The following is a 22,636-nucleotide window of genomic DNA, read 5'->3' as shown; positions in this document are numbered from 1 at the left end:
AAGAAAAACTCCAGCAATGGTGACCGGCCCTACCTCCTAGTCGTGCCATCAGACCTCCGCGACGACATCCTTTCGGCGTGTCATGATGAGCCCACCTCTGGCCATTTGGGATTTGCACGCACGCTCGCTCGAGTGCGTCAGGGCTATTATTGGCCTAAACTTGCAAAGACCATCCACCGCTACGTCAGAGGTTGCCGTGAGTGCCAGCGTCGTAAGTCGCCACCGCTCAAGCCCGCAGGTTTGCTCCAATTGCGCCACGTCGCACACCTTTTGACCAAGTCGGCATTGATCTTCTGGACCCATTCCCTGTGTCGTCTTCTGGCAATAAGTGTATTATAGTTGCGACTGATTATTTGACGCGCTATGCGGAAACCCAGGCGGTGCCGCGAAGTACATCCTCTGAAATCGCGCGCTTATTCATACACCACATTGTTTTACGACATGGTGCCCCGTCCTCCGTCATCACCGATAGGGGCACCGCCTTTACAGCGCAGCTCTTGCACGAGGTGCTCCAGCTGAGTCACACGAACCACCGCAAGACTACTGCATACCACCCGCAGTCAAACGAGCTCACGGAGCGCCTCAACAAAACCTTAGCAGACATGCTCGCAATGTACGTCGACGTACAGCACAAGACTTGGGACGAGATTCTCCCATATGTGACGTTTGCCTACAACACGGCGATTCAGGAAACGACTCGATTTACGCCGTTTCGCCTCGTCTACAGCCGTGATGTCCAATCGATGCTCGACGCCATGCTTCCGTGCCCCCCTGACGACCAGGCGCTCACGCCAGACGCCGAGGAATTTACCCGGCACGCAGAGGAAGCCCGCCAACTGGCCCGTATGCACATCCGCCGGCAGCAGGCAACGGATGCAGAACGCTACAACCAACGACATCGCCACGTCGAGTACCACCCCGACGACAAAGTGTGGGTATGGACCCCGGTACGTCGCCCCGGCCTGTCGGAGAAGCTTCTGAGCCGCTACTTTGGACCCTACACAGTGCTGCGCCGCATCACGGATGTGACGTATGAAGTCTTCCCCGATGGCACTCTGCCCAGTTCGCGCCGTCGACCGCAGCCTGAGGTCGTGCACGTACTGCGTATGAAGCCGTACTTTACGCAGTCACGGACACCTCGTTCGCTCCAAGTGCGCCCACGTATTTGCTTCCTTTTTTTTGGTTGGGGAGGGGGAATAATGCCGCCAGGTGTCCCCGGGCGGCGCCTTGAGGACAAAGAAGTGAGTCGCGCGTGCTTTTTTCAGCTGGACACTGCTTGATTTCTTGCGGCCTGTGCCTAGCCTCTTGATTCTGCAGCCCATTTGTGACTATATATATATATATATATATATATATATATATATATATATATATATATATATATATATATATATATATATATATATATATATATATATATATATATATATATATATATATATTTGTGTTTATTCAAAAACCCGAATGTTTGACAGGTGCACAGTACCTTTGGTTTACCTGCTTAAAATTCCCCATGTAATCATATGGAGGATGAATCTGCTCCAGGTCAAGTGGAAGTGATACGATGTATCATTTGTGGTTTAGTGTGCCAAAACTGGGCTTTGGCGATATCGAAGGGCGTAAAAGAGGGCTCCGGAATAATTTCGACAGCCTAGTGCGCTTTAAACTGCACTGACATTGCGCAGCACACGGGCGTTTTTTTATTTCACCTCAATCTAAATGCGGCTGCCGCGGCAGGGGTTTGAACCCGACTAACTTCTGTGCAGAAGCGAAACGCCATAGGCATTCAGCCGCCTTGGAGGGTTACTTGGTGGAAAGGGTGACTATGTAAACGATGATAGTCAAAAACGGCTATTCCTGCGCATCGGCTGTGCGGCTCGTGGCTTTGAAAGGGGCAGCAAATTAATTTTGTCCAAGAGGGAGACTAGAGCTGACATGCGGTATCGTTTGCTAACTAACCTCTGCGGGGCCGAAAATGGTGCAGCCAAACGCACTTGCATACCCCTCGACAAAACATTCTTAACTGCATGCCGCGGCATTTTACCCCACTCCTGCAGTAGCCTCGCTGACGCTGCAGCTTGTATGAAAAAAATTGCTGGCGGTTTTGCATTGCTAGCCGTGACATGCTGTGCGAAAGCAGGTTATTGAAGGTGGGCACCAAACGCCACGAACCTGGAAGTGCGATTGAAAGCGCTTTTCTTTCCTTTCATGACGTGTGCACAGATGGAAGTTGATGAAGACGATGATGTGCAATGTGTATCCCAACCACACCTTTTTTTGACTAATCACTGGCCACGTTATCAGCTTCCGCAAGTTAGGTTCACGCAGGATCTGTTAGCTCCGCTTCAGGTTGATCTGATCTCCTTGCAACGAGTTGCTGACACGCAGGCTCATCTCGTCTTCTATTACGACTTTATTTTCCCGTCGCATGCGAAGCATATGCCCGCACATACCCTAAATGGTCTTCTTTCTGAACACCTACAGAATTTTCCACATCATACTGTTCTCTCCACTCATGCCTCCGGCAGCTGTGAGAAGGCGGCGATTGGCATATATTCGCAGGATCTAGCTTGGAGCTACTCCGTTCGTATCCCTGATTATACTCCTATATTCTTCGCAGAGTTTTTGGCCATTGGTTTGGCTCTTCTCAAAATTCCCAGACATGTCGCACGGGTTCTTATTCTTACAGACTGCCTTTAAGTTATTGTCTCTCTCCAAAATTCGGAAAAATCTTTCTTGACTCGTTCACTTAGGTTTTTTGTTCCGAGCACAGTGCGCGAGATCCGTTTGGTCTGGGTACCTGGGCATTCAGGCGTCTATTTTAACGAGGTGGCTGATTTATTGGCAAGGTCAGCTCTCAGCGCACCTATAATATATCCCGTCCCTCACCTCATTCTGTTAGCAGTTTCACGTTTCCAGCGGTTCCAACATATTTCAGTCAGTTTGAGTGATCCGTTGCTCAATACCGTGGACTTTCAACACCTAAAGTACCCATAGAATATCCGGTGGTGAAAGTCAAGGCTTTGTGAACTGTCCATGACGCTCCTGCGATGTAGAATCCCTCACTTAAACTTGTACTTATGCAGGTGCGGGTTGCTGCGACAAACCTTTGTGTATCATGTGGGCAAGTTGAATCAATCGATCATTTTCTCCTCTCTTGCCGGCGGTTCGCGGTTCAGAGAAAGCAATATCTGGAGGTTCCTCTTTCGAGACTAGGACTGCCTCTGTCTCTTACAGTTCTTCTATCGTTCGGTGCGAGCGCCAAGGGATTCCCGTTAAGCAGTGTATGCGGCTACCTTCACGATTACATAAGTGCAACTAATCGATTATCTTGTTAGCTATATACAAAATTCTTTCGCATGTCCAAAAAAGGCCAGATTGATTCTATTCCGGATGACTCATACCTCTTGAATTCATTTTATTTTTCCAATTTTTTTATCTTGATTCAGTCTTCTGACGTTTCCTTCCCCGCGCAAATGCTTCATTGGCATTCTACTCTATACCTTGGCCAATCCCCCCCACGTGGGTATATGCCACATTACTTGAGGAGAAGAAGAAGAAGAAGAAGAAGCGCGAGAGTGCTGGCGTGCTGACGTGTTCTTGCTGGCCGCTGCTGTTTTCTGCATCTTCTGGTGGTTCCGGCTTGTTCATCCTTGGTGAGCCCGTTCTACGTGGGGGGTTTTGGTCAAGGCGTAGTTTAAGACGCAGTTCATGTGAACCTGAGAGTGCGTTTTGCTGAGAGATGTCGTTGACCTCCCCAGGTGGAGGGTCGGCAGCTTGGTTTGCCAGCTTGCCAGCCCAAAGCCTGCCACTTGAGTCCTTTCACAAAAATGGCATTGATGCGGTTCCCGTGGCTATCGTCCCAATCGGTGAGGGTGTGATCAAAATGAAAACCCCCAAACTAATTCAACAGGAGCTAAGATCATTGACTGCCCAATACCTGCAGATCTCTGAGGTGCGTCCATTTGGCCGTCGAGGAATTGTGTGCAAGTCCTCGGACATCGCTTGTGTTGCAGACTTGCTTAAGTGCAAAAATTTCAGCTCGCTGCCGGTGAAAGCATTCATTCCCGAACAGCTTGCATGTGTCAAGGGTATCGTAAGAGGTGTCGACCCAGCATCATCCCCGCAAGAAATTCTACAGGAATTTCAGGATGCAGGCGTTGGGGTCCTTTCAGTCTACCGCTGCATTAGAGAGGTAAACGGCTCGCGTGTTGCTACTGAGTCTGTAATAACAACTTTTGCTGGCTCTACCTGCCCTGCTGAACTAAAAATCTGGCCGATTGTATACCGTGTGGACCCTCTAGAACCCCGCCCTCTTCAATGCACCAACTGTTGGCGGTTCGGACATAGTGGCAAAGCATGCAAGTCGGAGACCCGCTGCCGTTTATGTCGAAAAGGTCATTCTGCTGATCACTGTACCTCAGAGCAGCCTCATTGTTGCCTCTGCAGCAACAGTCACTCAGCTGATGATGCCAACTGCGCAAAACGTAGTGAAGAGCGTAGCTTGTTGGACATTATCAAAGAGAAGCGGTGCTCAAGAGCCGATGCTTACGCTGTTCTTAACAGGAAAAAAGATTCATATGCTAGTCGTGTGCGCGCTTCTGTTGGGGACATTGAGTCCAACTTGACTGCCTCAATTGTGACCACAGTCGAAAAAGCTCTTAATAATGTGGTTGAGCGAATGCTAAACACTTTCTCTGAGGCGTTGGTTCAGTTTGTTGCAGTTCAGTCTGCGTCACCATCAACACCCGTCCTGGCAGCAACGTCTACATCTGTTTCAGCTTCTGCAGCTAGTGCTAGCCGCTCTACATCACCTTCTGATGCTCCCCAGGTCCCACCTAACATCTCTGTTCCTAGCAGTGAATGTCGCAGTGACATCTGCACAACAGATGTCGAAATGTCATGCCCTACGCAGAAGCGCCGTGCTTCCTCATCACCATCTAATTCTAGTTCCCCACAGATGAAAGCTAAAAAGGGACCACCCAAACTTCATCCCCATGTTGATATCCTTAAAGAGGCGGTTTCGGCCTCTTCAATTGGTCAATAATCATGGCAGGTATCAAAGTGTTACAATGGAATTGCCGTTCCGTCTTGTCTTCTCTTCCAGATCTAGACATACTTATTCACAGGCATAAGCCTGATATTGTACTTTTACAAGAAACGTGGTTATCACCGTATAAATCATTTTCAATGAGAAACTTTCGAGTTTTCCGGTCAGATCGAAATGTTGGCAGGGGAGGTGGCTTGGTAACCATGCTATCTAAAATTTATGTCATCAGGCATCTATCTATCTCTAAGAAAATTGTTCTCCCTGACTGTGAGCTTTTAGCGATCAAAATTTCATTTCCGCATTGTGCTGATATTACAATTGCTAATGTCTATTTTCCTTTAGGTGTACACAGGACAGACTGTTTAGACAGCTTGGTGACTGGCACAAACAGTGCAGTCATCACAGGAGATTTTAATTCTCACCATAGTGACTGGGGAAGTCGTACTGATTCCTGCGGCCAGCTTCTCTGGTCGTGGCTGTCTGCAAATGCTGTACGCTGCTGCAATTCTAGAGAAATAACCTTTATGCGAGGGGTTGCTCGCTCAGCCATTGACTTACCATTATCATCAGGTAGGCTAGATGTGACTGATTGGTCGACAGAGGATTCGGGTACGTCTAGTGATCACTTTCCTATAACTTTCACTATCCGGTTATCTCCTCTTAAAGCTAGTTGTGTAATCCATACATTTGTCAACCACAAAATTTATAAAAATCTGATGTCCGCCTCACTTGCCTCTATAGTTAATACAAGCCGGGATGACAGAGCTCAGCAGACGGTTTCATTTTTGCAAAATGCAATAGACCACTCAATATTCGCTGTGCCCGCAGCAGCCTCTACTAAACAGCCGTCTCCTTGGTGGACAGAAGAATGTGAGAAGGCCTATCGTCGCAGAAAAGCGGCCTGGAAGAGGCTGTCCTGCAACCAGAGTCCGGCTAATTGGTTAAATTACAAATTCTTCTCTGCATCTTTCAAAAGAACACTTGCAAAAGCCAAGGAGGAGTTCAACCAAAATTTAAACACATATCTTTCAAATCATCGTCATCGGAAAGCCCTGTATAGATTCATGGAACGTAACAAGAGTTCTGTCGTCCCTCTTCTCACTAGTTCAACAGTGTTATCACCATAAAGGCTCATGAGAAGCCTGAAGCTCAGGGATTGGCGTTACGCTTCCAGACGCAGAGCAAGGTCCCTTTGTGCACAATTTCACCCCCTTCAGATTATACCGAGGTTGACGCATCAGAGCTCCTCTCAGTCCTGGCAATGTTGCATCCTGCAGCTCCTGGACCAGATGGTGTCTCTGTTGGTATGATTAAAATTTTAGCCCAGGAGTTTACAAGCGCCCTCTTAGATTTGGTCAATGCTTCTCTGGAAAATGCATGGATTCCAAGCATTTGGAAGACGGCGAAAATTATTTTATTAATGAAAGATGTAGGAAAAGGATACGTCTTAGATAATATTCGGCCAATTGCACTGACTTCAAATTTAGTCAAATTAATAGAAAGAATAGTGCACAGTCGCCTCACAAAACATGTTCATGACGTCAACGGTCTCAGCTCAGCCCAGATTGGCTTTCGTCGTGGCTGCTCTATATGGTCCGCGCATGTGGATCTAGAGAGCAGAATCCGGCTCTCGCTACGCAGAAGAGAAGTTTCAGCTTTGGTCACTCTTGATGTAGCAAAGGCCTATGACAGTGTAGAGCATACTATTTTACTTAACAGACTTGCTCAGTTACATCCTCCAACCTACATTTATGCGTGGATATCTGAATTTCTGAAGGACAGATTATTTTACTGCGCCGAGGGAACCCTACGTTCAAATACATATTATCAATCAAGAGGTGTGCCGAAAGGATCGGTGCTATCCCCTCTGCTTTTTAATATTATGGTCAGTGGCATCCCCATTCGTCCTGATATAATTGTTTTTGTGTATGCAGATGACATAGCTTTTTTCGCCTCGGCCAGGGATATCCACTCCCTTTACCACATTCTGCAGGAATATTTGGATGCTCTTGGAGTATGGTTGCAGGGTATTAATTTATCCCTGAATGTAGACAAATGCGGAGTTTTGGTATTTCCTCCAGACAGGCCTTTGCACATTTCATTAGTCCATCGCTCTCTCCAGATTCCACAAGTGGAATCCGTAAAATATCTGGGTGTTACTTATCACCCAGCATTAGATTGGAGCCTTCATATAAAGAACAATGCGTTTAAAGGAGAACGCGCTCTAGGCCGGCTGACAAGAATCGCCAATAATAAGTTTGGGATGCGCCGCGACAAGTTATTGTTACTATACAAAGCCTACGTAAAACCTATACTTGAATTTGGTTGTATTCTGTTCTCTGGTAGCGCAAGCTACAAGATTCAACCCTTAATCTTACTGGAAAGGCGCGCTCTCCGCCTCTGCCTTGGTCTCCCAAAATCAGTTTCAAACGCCCTGCTTTATCTGGAAGCCCGTATCCGTGATCTAACTTCCCGTTTTCAAATACTCACGGTGCGAACTTTCCTCAGGTCGATGGACCCAGTGACTGATGTCAGTACTCCTATTTTTGTGTCTCAGCCGGCCTTATTCTTTTCTCATCATTGGCCACGGTATCAAATGCCACAAATTATGTTAACGCAGAACCTTTTAACACCGATTGGTGTTGATCTCAGTTCTTTGCAGTGGGTTGATGACACGCCGGCAGCAGTGGAATTCCATTTCGACCACATCTTCCCATCTCATGCGAAACAGATGCCAGCAAACATTTTAAGCGGTATTCTCTCGGATCACATAGAGAAATACCCCCATCATACTGTGCTTGCTACCGATGCCTCCGTCAACTGCCAAAAAGCTGCAGTTGGCATCTTTTCGCAGGATTTGGCATGGAGCTATTCCGTCCGCATCCCAGATTATATTCCTATATTCTTTGCGGAATTTTTGGCTCTTGGAATGGCCCTTCACAAAATTCCATGCCATGTGTCTTAAGTTATTATTCTCGCTGATTGTTTGTCAGTGTTAGTCTCCCTTGTCACTTCACAAGAAGATTTTTTGAGCCATATCCTGCGATTTTTTGTCCCATGCTCTTTGAAGGTAGTCCGTTTTGTCTGGGTCCCTGGCCATGCAGGTATTCATTCAAATGAGGTGGCTGATTACTTAGCAAGGTCGGCTCTTGACGGGTCAGTGACACATTCCGTCCCGAATTTCAGCCTGCTGGCGATTTCCAGGTTTCAGCGGTTCCTACATATATCAGCCAGGTTACGAGATCCCTTACTAAATACCACTGACTATCAGCACTTAGCATATAATTGGAACGTCCGTTCGTGTAAATCCAGGCTGTGTGAGGTAACAATGACGCGGTTGCGGTGTAGGATTCCAAGTTTGAATTTATATCTATGCAGGTGTGGGTTGACACCGACTAACCTATGTGACGCATGTGGGGAAGTTGAATCTTTAGACCATTTTCTCCTCTACTGCCCAAAAGTTCGCACTTCAGAGAAAGATTTACCTGGAGGTCCCTCTCTCCAGGTTAGGGCTCCCTTTATCTTTGCCAGTATTATTATCGTTTGGTGCGAACGCCAAGGGATTTGCATTGGGTTCTATTTGTGGGTTTCTCCACGATTACATAATTGCAACTGGTAGGTTGATGTGCTAATTCTTTTAAGTTCTACGAGCTCTTCTTTTTTCACCAAAATGCGGTCTGTTATTTAACTGTCAATATGGTTCTCTTGTTTTTATTCATTGATTTTTCAAAATTCACGATTGGTGCTACATTTTTGTCATCATCTTCCATGGAAACTGTTTATTCAATTATACCTTGGCCAATCCCCCCGCGTGGGTATGTGCCATATACCTGGGGTGAAGAAGAAGAAGAAGAAGAAGCGCGAGAGTGCGTTGCACTTTAACACGTGACGTGATCGGCTGAGGCGATAGCTTAGTGCTCTCAGTTTGCCCAACGTCACCCCCATTTCCATTATCCATTTCCATTTCCAGTATCACATGACGTGACTAACTTCGAGGCTTCACCACACACCGACATTTCTCAGGTTATCAGGCAAATAGTGTTTTCGCACTGTAATAAATGAAATCTCTCCCGCATGGGCATTAGAAGTCACAGCAATTATGATAAGGCCCCCAGTGGCGCCGTCAGTCAGTCAGTTGCCTTGCGCGAGAGGCATGGATGCAGACGATGCGGAACGTAGTGCCCTAAACGCGGCACGTATGCGGGAACGCGAGGCAGGTCGAACACAGAACGAACGCTCTAGGGACGCTTCCCTCTAACGCGCCGCGCAACAAGATGCCAGTCCGTGCCAATATATACCGCACACCACAAAGCACTCGTGGTAACCGCCGAAAATAGAAAAGCAATAATCACGCACATATGCGCGGCAGCAGCTTTCGACCAAAATACAAAGATTCCAAAACCACAGTGTGAACTGCCTAGAGCTCGTCATCCGCCCTACAAGGCGCTTCATCGACATTTATTTTTACCGCAGTGGTGGCTAGTGGCTTTATCGTCCAAATATCAAAAGTTCGACCTCGGCCACCGCCGCATTTTTACGCAGGCGAAATGCAAAAATGTCCGTGGGCTGTGCGACATACGCGCAACGTAAATAACTTCACTTGGTATAAATAATCCGGATCCCTCCACTACAGCGTCCCTCATAGCACGCGCGTCGCTTCTTTGCTTTAAAAAAGATACCACCACGGCCATTTCAGGATTTTTCGGAAGCTTGTGACAAGGCTGCATGCAAAGCACGTGAAAATTGCCATTTCAGTAATTATGATGGCTTAACCAAGACACAAACTATACCGCATCGATGCCGGCATCTCTAGCAGTCAAAACGCAAGCATACAACATAAAAGCATATAAAATTGCACATAAAAGGCGGATACGAAGCCAGCATTCTTAGTCACAGCTTAACTTCGCATATCCAAGAATTCCATCTCTTTTTCTGAAAGAATAGGCGGGGTGCCGACGCATGAATCCCCCGCTTTTGCTATCGCCCTGGCCTCGATGATCTCTCTTGTTGTTGCGGAGTTGTTTCGTTCCAGGATTTTGCAGCCGTGAAGGTCTGGTATGCAGGCAGGTTAGTGACTACAACGGTGCCAATGCTTTGCCAGAAATCCTGATGAAGCAATTGAACTTACATTGTTATTATGCTCGAGTAACCTTTCGTTAAGACAACGACCGGTCTGGCCGATGTATCTGTTTCCACAGAGTAACTTAATCTCATAAAGAACACCCTGATCACATGCAACAAAAGGATTCTGATGGTTGATTTTTCATCCAGAACGAGGCTTTTTCTTTGGATTTGTCGCGTTACACAGTTTTATGAGTTTCATTGGGGCTGAAAACACCACCTTTACATTGGCCTTCATGGCGATTTTCTTAAGGTTGTGCGAGATCTTATGCAGATAAGGGATGACCACAACTTTTTGTTTTTCATCTCTTTCTTTCTTTTGTTGGTTGGTACCCGTCAGACCTTCCGGCGTTTTTCTCTTTCAGAATACTTTCCACCAGTGACCCTAGCAAACCAGTGGGGTAGCCAGCTGCGCCAAGACGGGCAGTTTGTTAATCCACGCCCTTAATCCACTCTATTGTCACTCGTTCGATCATTGCGCGGTTGAGGTGTTCGCCGAGAAGCGAGGCAGTTACTGCGCCCTTGCCTTATGTCCATTACTTCTTGTTAATTTCAGCGAGGTTGTTGCCGCGAAGCGTTGGGTAATGTGCGGATGGTATACGCTACAAGCTGGGCAGTCGAACCCGTTTTGAATGAAATGTAAGTAAAAAAAGACTTCGTCTTACCTTGGTGAACTCAAGGACAGCGACGACGTCATCGCCGATGTCAGAATCGATTATTTTTTTCCTGACGCGGGTCTCCTCCTCCTCTACATCTTGGTCCATAACCGTGTGGACGGGTACCGCGCGACGAGCGCCCCCCTGCGTGCATATAAACACTACCGTATTTCAGTGCACCTAAAGCAGCCAGCCCGCGCAAGGGCCATTATTTAGGGCGTGGTGAGGGTGGAGGGGTTCTGCGTTTTGAGATGAGAACTCAGTTGTACGTGAATTAGGAGGCTGTTTTCCAGAGTTACTTTTTTGTTTCAGAATTTTAAGCGGTTCAGTGTTTCGGGTTAGGTGCATGATTCGAACCTTTATTCATTTTATTCACTTGGCTCCAACCCCCAATCAGCAGACTTCTGATAGAGATATGCCGATGAAACACTTTATTATTATCAGTAAAACCATGATCCACCTTTTTATAAACAGCTGTAAAGTATAAAAGCTATATTTCAATATGCGCGCCCTAGAAAGCTGATATCGCATATAACACACATCATCCAGGTATGTGGTACACACCAACCAAGTGCAAGAACTATGCCCTTCAATCATTAACCTGTAACCTTCCAATTTTCCTCAACAGTTAACGTCATAAGTCTGTTGATATGTTGATATTACCAGGTTGCCTAAAGCATGTTTCAAAAATGTGTTCTTGTGAAGCCAATACTGTAACCGTGTATATACAGTGAGCCATTATCTTGCAATGAGTGTGCTGCTTTTCTTTCTGTTGGTGTGAACCTGTCAGTACCTGCACCTTAAAGCTATTAGGACAACATGGACCTCGCTCCTACGCAGACTGAGCCACAAATTTGGCCTGTTCGAGCAGCCAGTGCAGGAGGCTAGTGAGAAGAAAATTTGTCAGGATGGTTACCACTCTTACCGCGGGATTCAGTGACAGCTGTTAAAGTATTTGTACTTTACGATATGTTGTGATCGAGATTATGAGAGTGACCTCACATCTCGACAGTTCTAGGGAAATATTTTTAGTTTTCCGCACGTCGCCGTTTTTAGTCTAATCCTCTCTAATCCGCCGCTCTAGAAGCGCAGCCCCGCCGATGATCCTCTCCTCGGGCGGTGCGTTCCGCAGCAACTCTCGCTTATCTCTGCAGTCGCCGTACCCTCCCTTCTTCCACGGTAACCACGGTAACCACATTCCGGATGGTTCCCGTGGAACACATTCCGACACTCTGGCCACAACCTCCTCGTCTCGCCGTACGCTCAATACACGGCAATCCTCCTCCTTCTAGGGTAACTACCTTCCGGTTGGTTTCTATAACAGCCGCGTACCAGTTGCGCCTTGTCACGCTCTCGCCATACTCCCTCCTTCCACGGTATGGCTCCTGTGGCCACCACCCACCCGATCCGCATTTCTCTGCTCACATGATAGCCTCCTCACTACACGACAACCACCCTCCGAGTGGTTCCCATAACAACGCACCGACCGGTTGCGCCGACAATGACAGACGGCGACATATACTGCGTGCGACGTGCAAGCCCTGCAGGAACGGGCGCTTAGCACTGTCGCTGCAAAACCCTTCCCAAAAAGTGCAGGCGCGCGTGCGGGACGCAGAGACGATCCACTGACTCGCGGCAATGTGCTCGAAGCCTACTCTTCTCCTGTACAGCACCCACAAGAAAGGCCCTGCCCCGGAGAGACTGTGCAACAGCGACAGTGGAAATGCGCTACTCTGAGGCGCGAGCTGGAGCCCGTGCGCCCTACTGTACCGCCGCCAGCGCTTTGACACTTCCGCGACGGTTCATGCGTCACTGTTCTCAGAGTTTGGTGAGGAGCACGCGAAGCACATTTCGCCATTCATTGCTCCCAGTTGTCGCCGCAAAACCCGGAGGGGCACCCCTCTATACCAAGGCGTTGCGTTTCGCGGTCCCCGACGGCGACGCTCCTTCCAAGGCGGTGGCGGCAACTAAACAGCCTTCGACAGTGGTAGTAGCTGACCCGACAGCGCGGTCCCGGGGAAACTAGAACCAACAGGGCGAACCGCAGTGACACAAAAACTCACCTGGCGCTCCCCTCCTCCTTTTCTTCACTTCTCGTTCTTTCTATTCTCGATGTTTCTTTTTTCTGTGTAATGACTGGGGGGGGAAAACTTGCTTACCCAACGCAAAGGAAATAGCCACATAATAATCATCATCAGCATCATCACAGAGCAAAGGAAACTGCTGTCCGGAGGCTGAACTGGCCTAACTATACTGGCGGAATGACCGAGTTACAGACACTGCGCCCCTGCAGCTTTTCCTCCAAAGCCAGAAAAATTGGCGCCGAGTGTAGCAGCTGCTAGCGGCTGCGAGATGCGTTGGTTAAATTGTCCACTTGTTCGCAGGAGCTTTGAACAGCCAAGTTAGTCCATGCCTTCGAACACGGCGGTACGGTGGCACCGCCGTGTTGTGGTACTACCGTGATGTGGTATGTGGTACGACCGCAAAGAGACGCAGGTTAGCGCAGCACGCAGTATTTCGCATATAATATGGGTGGTACTATAACGCATTCCACTTTCTTGCGTAAGATGCTACTTCGACTTGCCCTAATGTTGTATTGCAGACTACGTAAGAGAGCACTGAGCAAGAATTTTGTGGTTTTTGCGTTACTCAGGTTATCTCCGATAAGCCTAATCGCAGAAGTTGGAAGGCCACACTGGATATTTCTAAAGGTTTTTGTTTCCCGGTGGTAACATAGTGCGTTTGCAATCGTAGTGGCACTCCTACTTTGTCCAGATACACATTTCTAACGCTGCTGGGACTTCAGCACGGTGTAAAATATGTAGGAAGCGGCGGCACAGTCACCCTCGTCGCAGGCAGATCAAGTCCTCTCTCACTCGTCGCTAAGCGGACTGATTGCGCGTAATTTGAACCTGTTGGAAGGGTAAGCGCCGGCGGCTTCATGACAAAGCAGTAAAGCATGGCCCGCATGCAGCGTTTTTAGCGCCCAAATACGGGCTGCGCACATTTCACACGCGGCCCCTTTTCGCGTGCAAGGAAAGCTCCATGCTGACCAAGCTGCATTTCGGAACGCGTCGTCGCCCCTTTGCGTTCGTCACTTCGCGGCCACTGTTAAAAAGAATGCACAAAGCTTAAGGCGCGCGTGTGCTGCCTTCTCAGCGGTAGCCAGCCGGCCAGCCGAACGCAGCGCGATAGCATCCCGTTTCTATGGCAACGCTATAGCCCACGTATTTTTCGTGCCGTAATCAATGGTTCGACGAAAATTCGTTTGGTCAGGCATTGAATTAATGGAAATAGGAATGCGGTCACTGACCAAGTCAATAAGTTCAAGACGTTTCGGAACCTCATACGGGCTCCTCGGTCGCTGATCAAGGAACCCGTTCGAGGCTTCAAAACGTCTTGAACTTCTTGACTTGGTCAGTGACCGCATTCCTTATTCCGTTAATTTTTCTTCCCGCCAGTGAAATTTCACGGGTCGGTTGATAGATGACGCTGCAATCACGGCCCAGTTGAAGCTGCGTCATTGGTACTTTATCTGGCCGCTGGCATCCAGTGCACTTGCTGTGTTGTGTACGCACCCATAACTTTTACACAGTGAGTTTGAGACATGGTGGAGCTATTTGCACTCATTGACATGCCATTTCCAGGCTCTCTTAATACCTCGGAAGCTTCTGGCGGTTGTCACCCAATACTACCCGCATAGGAAGAGTCATAGGCGAGGATATAATGTCGCTGGGGTATCATGGTTCGCAGTGCCCTGTCAGGGTGTGATTACTGGCTAATATCTCACTACCGGCAGTTGGCGTCTCGTAGAAAGCGTTTGTTTTTCTCCTAGCAATCAAAGAAAAGCTTCACGTCCCCAAAGCGTGACCTTTACTGCCCAGTCGCGATCCGCAGGACAGTATATAACCACTCACATCGGCGAGAAACGTGCCCCGCAGCTTGTCCAGACCGCCGGAGTCCAAGTACAGGAGCAGCATGAGGAAGAGCACGCCCTGTGCGAGCATCAGGAACACCTGGATGACGTCCTGAATCTTGGGACTCACGTCGGGAAGCTCCTTGGCGCCCGTCCTGAGGAATTCCGAACAGCAGTACTCCACGAAGTCCTCGTTGTTCCGCCGCTCCTCCTCGGCCGCCCCGCTGAAGCCGCCCGTCGGCTCCACGCAGATGCGCCGGTACGAGTCCAACGTGGCTGCATGAGGCCGCTCAGAGCGTTAGCGACAGCCTTTCTGCGAAGTCCCCGCAGTCTTGGTACGACCGTGCAGAAAGACGTATGGATGGATTAATTAAGTGTTTCAGACCAGCACGCCATTCTTTATAACAGTGGGCTTTTGGAGGTAAAAAATGACTTCTCCGGCATAGTAATACCAGTGCTGGTGGACACGAGAAGCTCATTCTTTCCCAACGCAATAGCACTCTGGAATTCACTGCCTACTGACATCGCTTCATGCACTGATCGCAAAACATTCCGCGAGGAAAAAAAGATTCATTTGTATAGATTTTGATCGCTTCTGCGCACTTTGTAGCAAATATTGTTTAATACGCCTGTGAAGAGTGGTGCATCACCTGCTGTTGAACCATGACATGATTGCAGCCCTTGTTATGCTTGTTTGTACGTTTTATTTTCTGTTATGCATGTTCACATCACTTTCGCCTTTGCAAACCATATGACCCCCCTTATGTAATGCTTTCGGGCCTTTAAGGAAACAATAAATGAAATGAAATGTGAATCGTGTTAACTAAAATCTGGCTAACTATATCCTCAAAGTAAACATTCTATTACATTTAGGCGCCTGGTTGCAATTTGGGGTCTGTAGCTAGCAGTTATTAACAGCCATATATTTTGGAATGTCGGAAACCCGATCAGCCTTGACTCTGTGGCCCAACAAATTTTGACAATCTCGCGCCAAAAGACGCGTGCTTTCCTACACTTTTGTTGTGAGCTCCTACCTAAAGTCGGATACGACTTAAATCTGCAGTGAATCTCCGTCCACATTCAGGACCGCCACACAGAATTCCTCCACGACAAATAAGTAGTCCGTTGTTAGAACCTTTCTTGTTACATAAACAAGACGCTATAATACAAGAAAAACAAAAGCTCCACGATCTTGATATCTAGTTTTGTCTCAAAACATTAAAAAGCTGATTTTGTTTACTGTTGTGATTGCCTAGCGGAGTAATACCACATGCCGCGGACCATCGCCTAGTGTTAACTGCTTTTTTTTGTTGTATCCTACCTAGCAACTTGCTTGCACTGCAAAAGCGAGGCTACTATTGCTTTAAACCAGCGCACCTTAGCCTTGTCCTCTTTACCGTTCTAGAATTTGCGACTCTTGTTCAATATTTCGAACAGCCCATACTTTTCATCGAGGCCCGCGCCTAGTCCGTTCCCAAGATAGAGTACTTGGTCCCTGATACCCCAGTAGGCGTGCCACTCTCGAAACGGGAGACTGAGGTTACGCAGCACCCTTTTTACTTGAAAATTATTTGTAGTGGACCTGCCATGGCGTTTGCATCATGATGATTGCTCGCCTGCAACGCATGCCCATGAGTGAATAAAGGTGATGATGTTGTCACTGACAAATGTTCCCTCTCTCTCTCTGACAGTCGTGCACAGGCGCCGCACAGTCTTCATTAAAAAACACAAATAGCGTAAAAACATTCAAAGCAGTAACACAAGAATAGTTCGAAATTTATAATGCTAAATAGTGCAGTAACGCAACACTTCAAGTATAAGCTTTCCGCATTAAGTTTACTGCTGGCGCTATAGCGCGTGGCAGATAGATAAAGAGGAGGGAAAGGCAGGGATGATAACCAGAAAAGGGTTCCGGTTGGCTACCCTGCACTGGGGAAGAGGAATTAGGGGACTAAAAGGTTTGGCTTGGTTTGGTTTATAGGGGTTTAACGTCCCAAAGCCACTCAGGCTATGAGAGACGCCGTAGTGAAGGGCTCCGGAAATATCGACCACCTGGGGTTCTTTAACGTGCACTGACATCGCACAGTACACGGGCCTCTAGAATTTCGCCTCCATCGAAATTCGACCGCCGCGGCCGGGATCGAACCCGCGTCTTTCGGGCCGGCAGCCGAGCGCCGCAACCACTCAGTCACCGCGGCGGCTTGGGACTAAAAGGAGGAAGAGAAAAGGGGAAAAAGGCATGACACACACACACACACACACACACACACACACACACACACACACACACGCACGCACGCACGCACGCACGCACACACGCACACACGCACGCACACACGCACACACACACACACACACGCACGCACACACGCACACACGCGCACACACACACACACACACACACACACAAAACGCTGTCACAGTTTGTCACTCAATCCAGTCGCTCTCAAGTAGGCAAAGAGTGCCTTGTATGCCTTGAGGGCAGTCGGCGGTTGTGGCCACGGACCGCGGATCTTTTGCTCTGTTAATGGGCGAGGATCGAGGAGGTCCAGGGCACAACACAGTGTATGTCTTGCACTCGAAAATGCAGGTATTTCGTATTATGGTTTATGGGAGTTTAACGGCCCAAAACGACTCAGGCTGTGAGAGAGGTTGTAGTGAACGGCTCCGGAAATTTAGATCACATGGGGTTCTTTAACGTGCAATGACATCGCACAGCACACGGGCCTCTAGAATTTCGCCTCCATCGAAATTTGACCACCGTGGCCGGGATCGAACCCGCGTCTTTTGGGTCAGCAGCCGAGTGCCTTAATCCGTCAGCCACCGCGGAGGCTTATTTGGTATTATGAATACGCACTCAACCATCAAATGTTTCAATTTGAAGGAAGTTTCTGGGCTTTCCTGAAGGACAGGAGATTTACTCGGTAGCGGAAATGCCAGCGCTCACATCGACTGCAGATCCAGGCGATTTGGCTTTTGGACACGGTGCCGAACAGCGCCGACATGAAGGAGTACGACGGGGCAAGGCTCAGCAGGGGAAGCAGGTTGCGCAGAACGAACGTGATGCCCGGCGCCGTCTTCAGCAGCTCCGCGGCGATGGCACCGCTGTTCATGAAGGCTGCATACGGTGGTAAAGTGAACGTCAAGACCGCACAAGCGGCAATCACGCTCCGACAAAACAAACGTCGCAAAGAAATTTGCCGACGAACTAAGGACCTTTGCACTATTGCGTCACCGAGAAAAGTATCGCTGCTTTGTCCCTTTCATTCTGATTAGCCTGGGTCATATTGCGCGAAACCTGAAGGCCCAGTCCAAAATACTAACACGTTCATTAAGTCGAGGATTTGAAAACTCCAATGCATTTTTATATCTGTGCCCAAATTACACAAAAAAGTGTAAAAAAATTTGTCAGGGTGTCGACTGTATGCACTAATACATGGAATATTTACCGCCCAAAGGAAAAGACAGACGGGCTTCGTTCCGTTGAAGCCTACTAATCCAACATCCTAATGGGGCGACACCTTGCGGAATGTCGACGCGAGAAGCAGTGTCAACATCCTGCGAAGCCGTGCTAGCTTTGCTCACTGCGCCCAACACCTTGCGACGTTATACTTTTCGCATGCTTTGCTTTCGTGCCCTCATCAATGGACAAAAGATTGCCGTAGAACACCGACTGGCGAAACCCCAGGCTATGTGCCACAATGCGGCTAAATTGGGTACCTGCTTAGAAGTTGCCTCATGCTTCAGAGCAGCAGTAAATAGTTTAGGACTATAGGCACCATACCGGCATCATAAGTTGTGCACATGTAGTAAGCGGCATGGAATAAGTCTAATGACACAGTAGGTAGGCATAGCGTTGCCACCTCTACAGCGTATGGCTAATGCTGAACGCCGAATTCCAGCAGCGCTCTGCAGATCTCCCTGGGTCAGAGCTGGGCGGAACCCCCGTGAAAACAAAGTGCGCAGACGTGCTCCGAAAGCGCGAGGTACATGCCAAGGAAACGTCTGCATCAAGAAATCGGCCGTTATCGATTGTATTTTCGTCTTGCTGAATGTACTCTCGCGAGTAAAAAAATATAAGCACTAGTGACATGCCACAGGAGCGCCAGATAGCAACGCTCGGCGCTGCGGTTGCGAACACAGCAATGTAACAAAAGTGCCAGGCGTGTTCGCAAAGCATGGCGCTGCGCCAGCCGCGTGGTGCGATTTTCCTCCCTCCAGTGACGTCATTGTGGTAAACTTTTTTACTCGCGTCTGTACATCGGCCAATCTGCTTTGAACACACAATAGGCTGAAGACAGTTATGGCCGTGGAGTAATCCCGCATTGCAATCATGCAGCAAAGAACAACTTTTAACCAGGATAATGAACTACAGAACGCACTCCACGGTGCGATTTTTATTCATGGCCGGTAACAAATTAAGTCTTGGTCTTATACAGGTCACGCAAAACAATTCCTGGCCTAATATCAACCGCCGAAACCACATGAACCTGGCTCTGGAATCGGAGACAGCACCAGTCGTTCTCAGCAATACAAAGCATAAAGCCAACACCCTCGCGACGATACGTCCACAACGTAAATTTTTGGAATTTCATTGGATGCTGGCGCATGGCGTTCAATAAAGCGCATAACTACCAAAATTTGCATGAGGTGCATGTTCGATCTCCAGATAAAACTGAGGCTTGAGCGAGTCGGTAATTCTTTGAGTATTGGATTGTTGGTGCTTGTGTGTCTTCGTCCGTCCCTGTTGCAATTCGCGCCATATTACTTATTCCATCCCAAACAGCACTTATTTGATTTCCGTTGTTCAGCGACATAGGCTGCTTCATTTCATTCGTTCCAAGTTTATTTCATACAATAAAACTTTCCTAGGTGACGTGCATACAAAGTCTTACGATGCCGCGCCACCCGAATGACAACTGATTAAGCATGTACATGAACATAGTCGATTTATATCAACAAGATTAATAATGAGTAGTGGCTGTTGTGAGCAGCATGGGTATATATCTTTTCGTTTACCTATGCAAGGTACGTATTTTCTTGCGCGTGATAACGTACAATGTACGCTAGTCTAGCAGCACAGCTTTCAAAGCTCAGAAAAGAATAATAAATTATTTATGTCATTGTCGAGATTATATGTCAACAATCACCATCTTCGAGAGCGATGGGCCCGCACTCGAGCTTCTGTGCCCCTTCAGTTTTGCAGAACTTTTGTCAAAAAAAAAGTGTCAGGGATTGAGCAAACGGGCATGGGGTGCTACATCATGCCGGTGCTACCTGGTACACATGTGTCCTATTTGCTTCAAATACCGACAAAGGGAAAACGATGCATCTACGTCCCTACATTTAGTGCGTATTACTGCCGAACTATCAAAGAAGCTATTAAGTATGTTTTTATATTTCTCTGATAGGCGCCCTTGGTGTATTGTGTGTTTTCACAATCAAGAGTGCACAGTCCGATGAGACCCATCTCGGCGACAAAAAAAAAGCAACATAAACCAAACAATTTCAAGCATTGTCGAGATTTCGAGCCTTTTATTAGTGTTTGTGAACTGCCTTACGTTACTTCTTGAAGCAATTTTCAACACTAATAGCGGTTGACTAATACATCCAAAAGACTGAATTAAGTACGCGTAGAACATACAAGGTCTTGTTACGAAGTCACTGGCATAACTGTGTACCCCTATTATCTACACAATAGTCGAAACGACTTCAAAGTGGTGTAATTCAATTCCTACATTCATTCTGAGTACAGTTTTACCATCTGTATGCATGTGAGACACGCACACAGCTTGAGCCGTACAAAGGGTTAACAGCATCGCGCACCAGCGCAGCTATCCTAGTCGACGCTTTAAGGCTCACTGAGGGAACAGCGAAAACGCGCCCCTTACTGAACAGGAGGACTGAACAAAGCAATGCGTCTTGCAAATGAGTCCACGCCAGATTGGGCAGATGGGACCTCATTTACGTGATATGGAATGTTAAGAGGAATTGACATCGCACTGAAGACTCACCGCCGAAGAAGCTGACTAGGAGCACCAGAGCATATCCGGTAGCCGACGACCGTGCACCCAAGGAGAGCAGGTAGGATAGAGGAACAGCGCTGACTCCGTAACACGAAAAGATGAGAATGATGGGCACTGCAATGCAGAATAGCGTGCGGGATGTAGAGCAACGGCTTTTCGTTTTTTGCCACCTATATGGAGCCCCTAAGAGGCAACGAAGGAGTTTCACTCTATTGTGGGCTGCATTCAGCGAAACCTTTTAACGGGGTCAAGTGCACGAGTGCTTCTACCCACGCATGTCAGTGTTATGGTTTACATCGCTAAGAGGTAGATAACTATACACCTCCAAACTCCATGAGTGCACACCCGTTCCCTGAAAGCACCTCCTTTCTCAGGCCACTTTTAAAGCTAGGGTGGAGCGACTCAACATTCATTTTGTCAGCAGAAGCAGTGCAGCGAGAACCGCCGATGTAAAACGGGCGAAAAAAAAAGAATAATGGGAGACGCTTAACACAACTTCAGGGCGGAATGCGATAGCATTAGAGATACCCACAGAATCAGCAAACGAAGCCACAAGGTCACGTGACTTCTACTCTGGTGGGCCGGTTTCCACCTGCCAACGTTGGCACGTTGTGATCTCGTCACAAGGCCCCTTGACTCCTCTCGACCAATCAAAAATTTAATCCCCACCTTTCAGGCTGCTCTTTTAGACGTGACCGGTTGCCACTAGACACAGTGATTACGTTACAATGGTGGTGCGACCTCTCTCGACAAAGGAATTTTGTCTCGGACATCAGCGAGGTTTTTGTGTGGCGATAAATACTCTCACATTAAAATTATTCACAGACGATCAATGCGAATCATGCGGCAGAGTTCGCTTAACACTAGTACCCCCTACCCCCCCCCTCTTCCCCCCCAAGTGAAAGAGGCCACAGGTTTCTGCAAGTTAGGCCGTGAAAAAAGCGCGCACAACGCCCACACAGCGCGAGATTTGAGGTAGCCTCATATGATTTCGAGAAAAACGTTCACTTTCGACACACAGACCCCACCCCACACGAAAAGTACGTCAGTATGTAGCTTTAAAGTTCACTTTAAATTGCAGAAAAGCTAGCCGATATATTGGTTAGCGTATTAGGGATATGAGCCGCGAAACGAATTCCAACTGGTTGTATTGCGTGATTACTAAGTGACCTAAAGTAAAAACAACGTAGCGGCGGTAATACGGCGAATCTTAAGCCTTAGCGCGACGAAGACAGAAGGCAGCGTCACGCACCCATCATCTCAATGAAGAAGGCCCCGTAGAAGACGAACATGTTGAAACACACGAAGCCGGCGGACAAAGAGTAGACGAAGTAGTCGAAGAGGTAGTTGGCCACCCAGTATGTGCGCACCGTGAGCCCCGTGAGCAGCTGCATCTGGCGGCAGCCGGTGGCGCGATCCACCACCGGGAAGATGCCGCACGAGGCCGTCATCAGGGCCAGGGACATGGCGCCCAGCGTGAAGCGTTCAAGCTGCCGCTGGATGACCTCTGGTGACTGCGGGTCGTAGGCGACCGTCTCCTCAAGCTGCTTCTGCGGCCGCACCTTGACCTTGATGGAGGCCGTGTCGTCACCCACGGTCCAGCGCAGCAGGGACGTGTGCACCATGTTCAGAGAGATGATGGCGCTGTGGTACAGCTCGCCACTGTACCTGCACCCACCCATCGGAAAAACACGGATGGGCTGCTAGGCCAAAGGGTCAAGAAGGGTGCTCAGTAGTTGCAAGCAGACACGTTGCACCCGTGCTGACAGCGTTCTTCTGCTGAACATGTCACCATTAGATGGATTTACCTCTCGACTGTTGCGGTCTTGAGTCGACTGAGACGAAATTGAGGAACGTTGATTCACAA

General features: G+C 48.2%; 1 protein-coding gene across 1 annotated transcript in view; it reads right to left on the bottom strand.

Annotated features, from left to right (window-relative positions):
• Positions 1-22,428, bottom strand: part of LOC144134756 (phospholipid-transporting ATPase ABCA3-like) — a 39,232-nt gene extending 16,804 nt beyond the window's left edge. Inside the window, exons 1-5 of the mRNA XM_077667586.1 lie at positions 22,022-22,428; positions 20,758-20,883; positions 17,691-17,861; positions 14,745-15,019; positions 10,837-10,971 (exon numbers count right to left, since the gene is read on the bottom strand). Of these exons, the coding sequence (XP_077523712.1) occupies positions 10,837-10,971; positions 14,745-15,019; positions 17,691-17,861; positions 20,758-20,883; positions 22,022-22,394 (1,080 nt within the window). The 5' untranslated portion in view covers positions 22,395-22,428. The remainder of the gene's footprint in view (positions 1-10,836; positions 10,972-14,744; positions 15,020-17,690; positions 17,862-20,757; positions 20,884-22,021) is intronic.
• Positions 22,429-22,636: the final 208 nt, after the last annotated feature.

Source organism: Amblyomma americanum, chromosome 5 (genome assembly GCF_052857255.1).
Source record: "Amblyomma americanum isolate KBUSLIRL-KWMA chromosome 5, ASM5285725v1, whole genome shotgun sequence".
Lineage (NCBI taxonomy): Eukaryota > Metazoa > Arthropoda > Arachnida > Ixodida > Ixodidae > Amblyomma > Amblyomma americanum.
The sequence above is the reverse complement of the archived record's forward strand: the minus strand, read 5'-3'. Positions and strand labels throughout refer to the sequence as shown.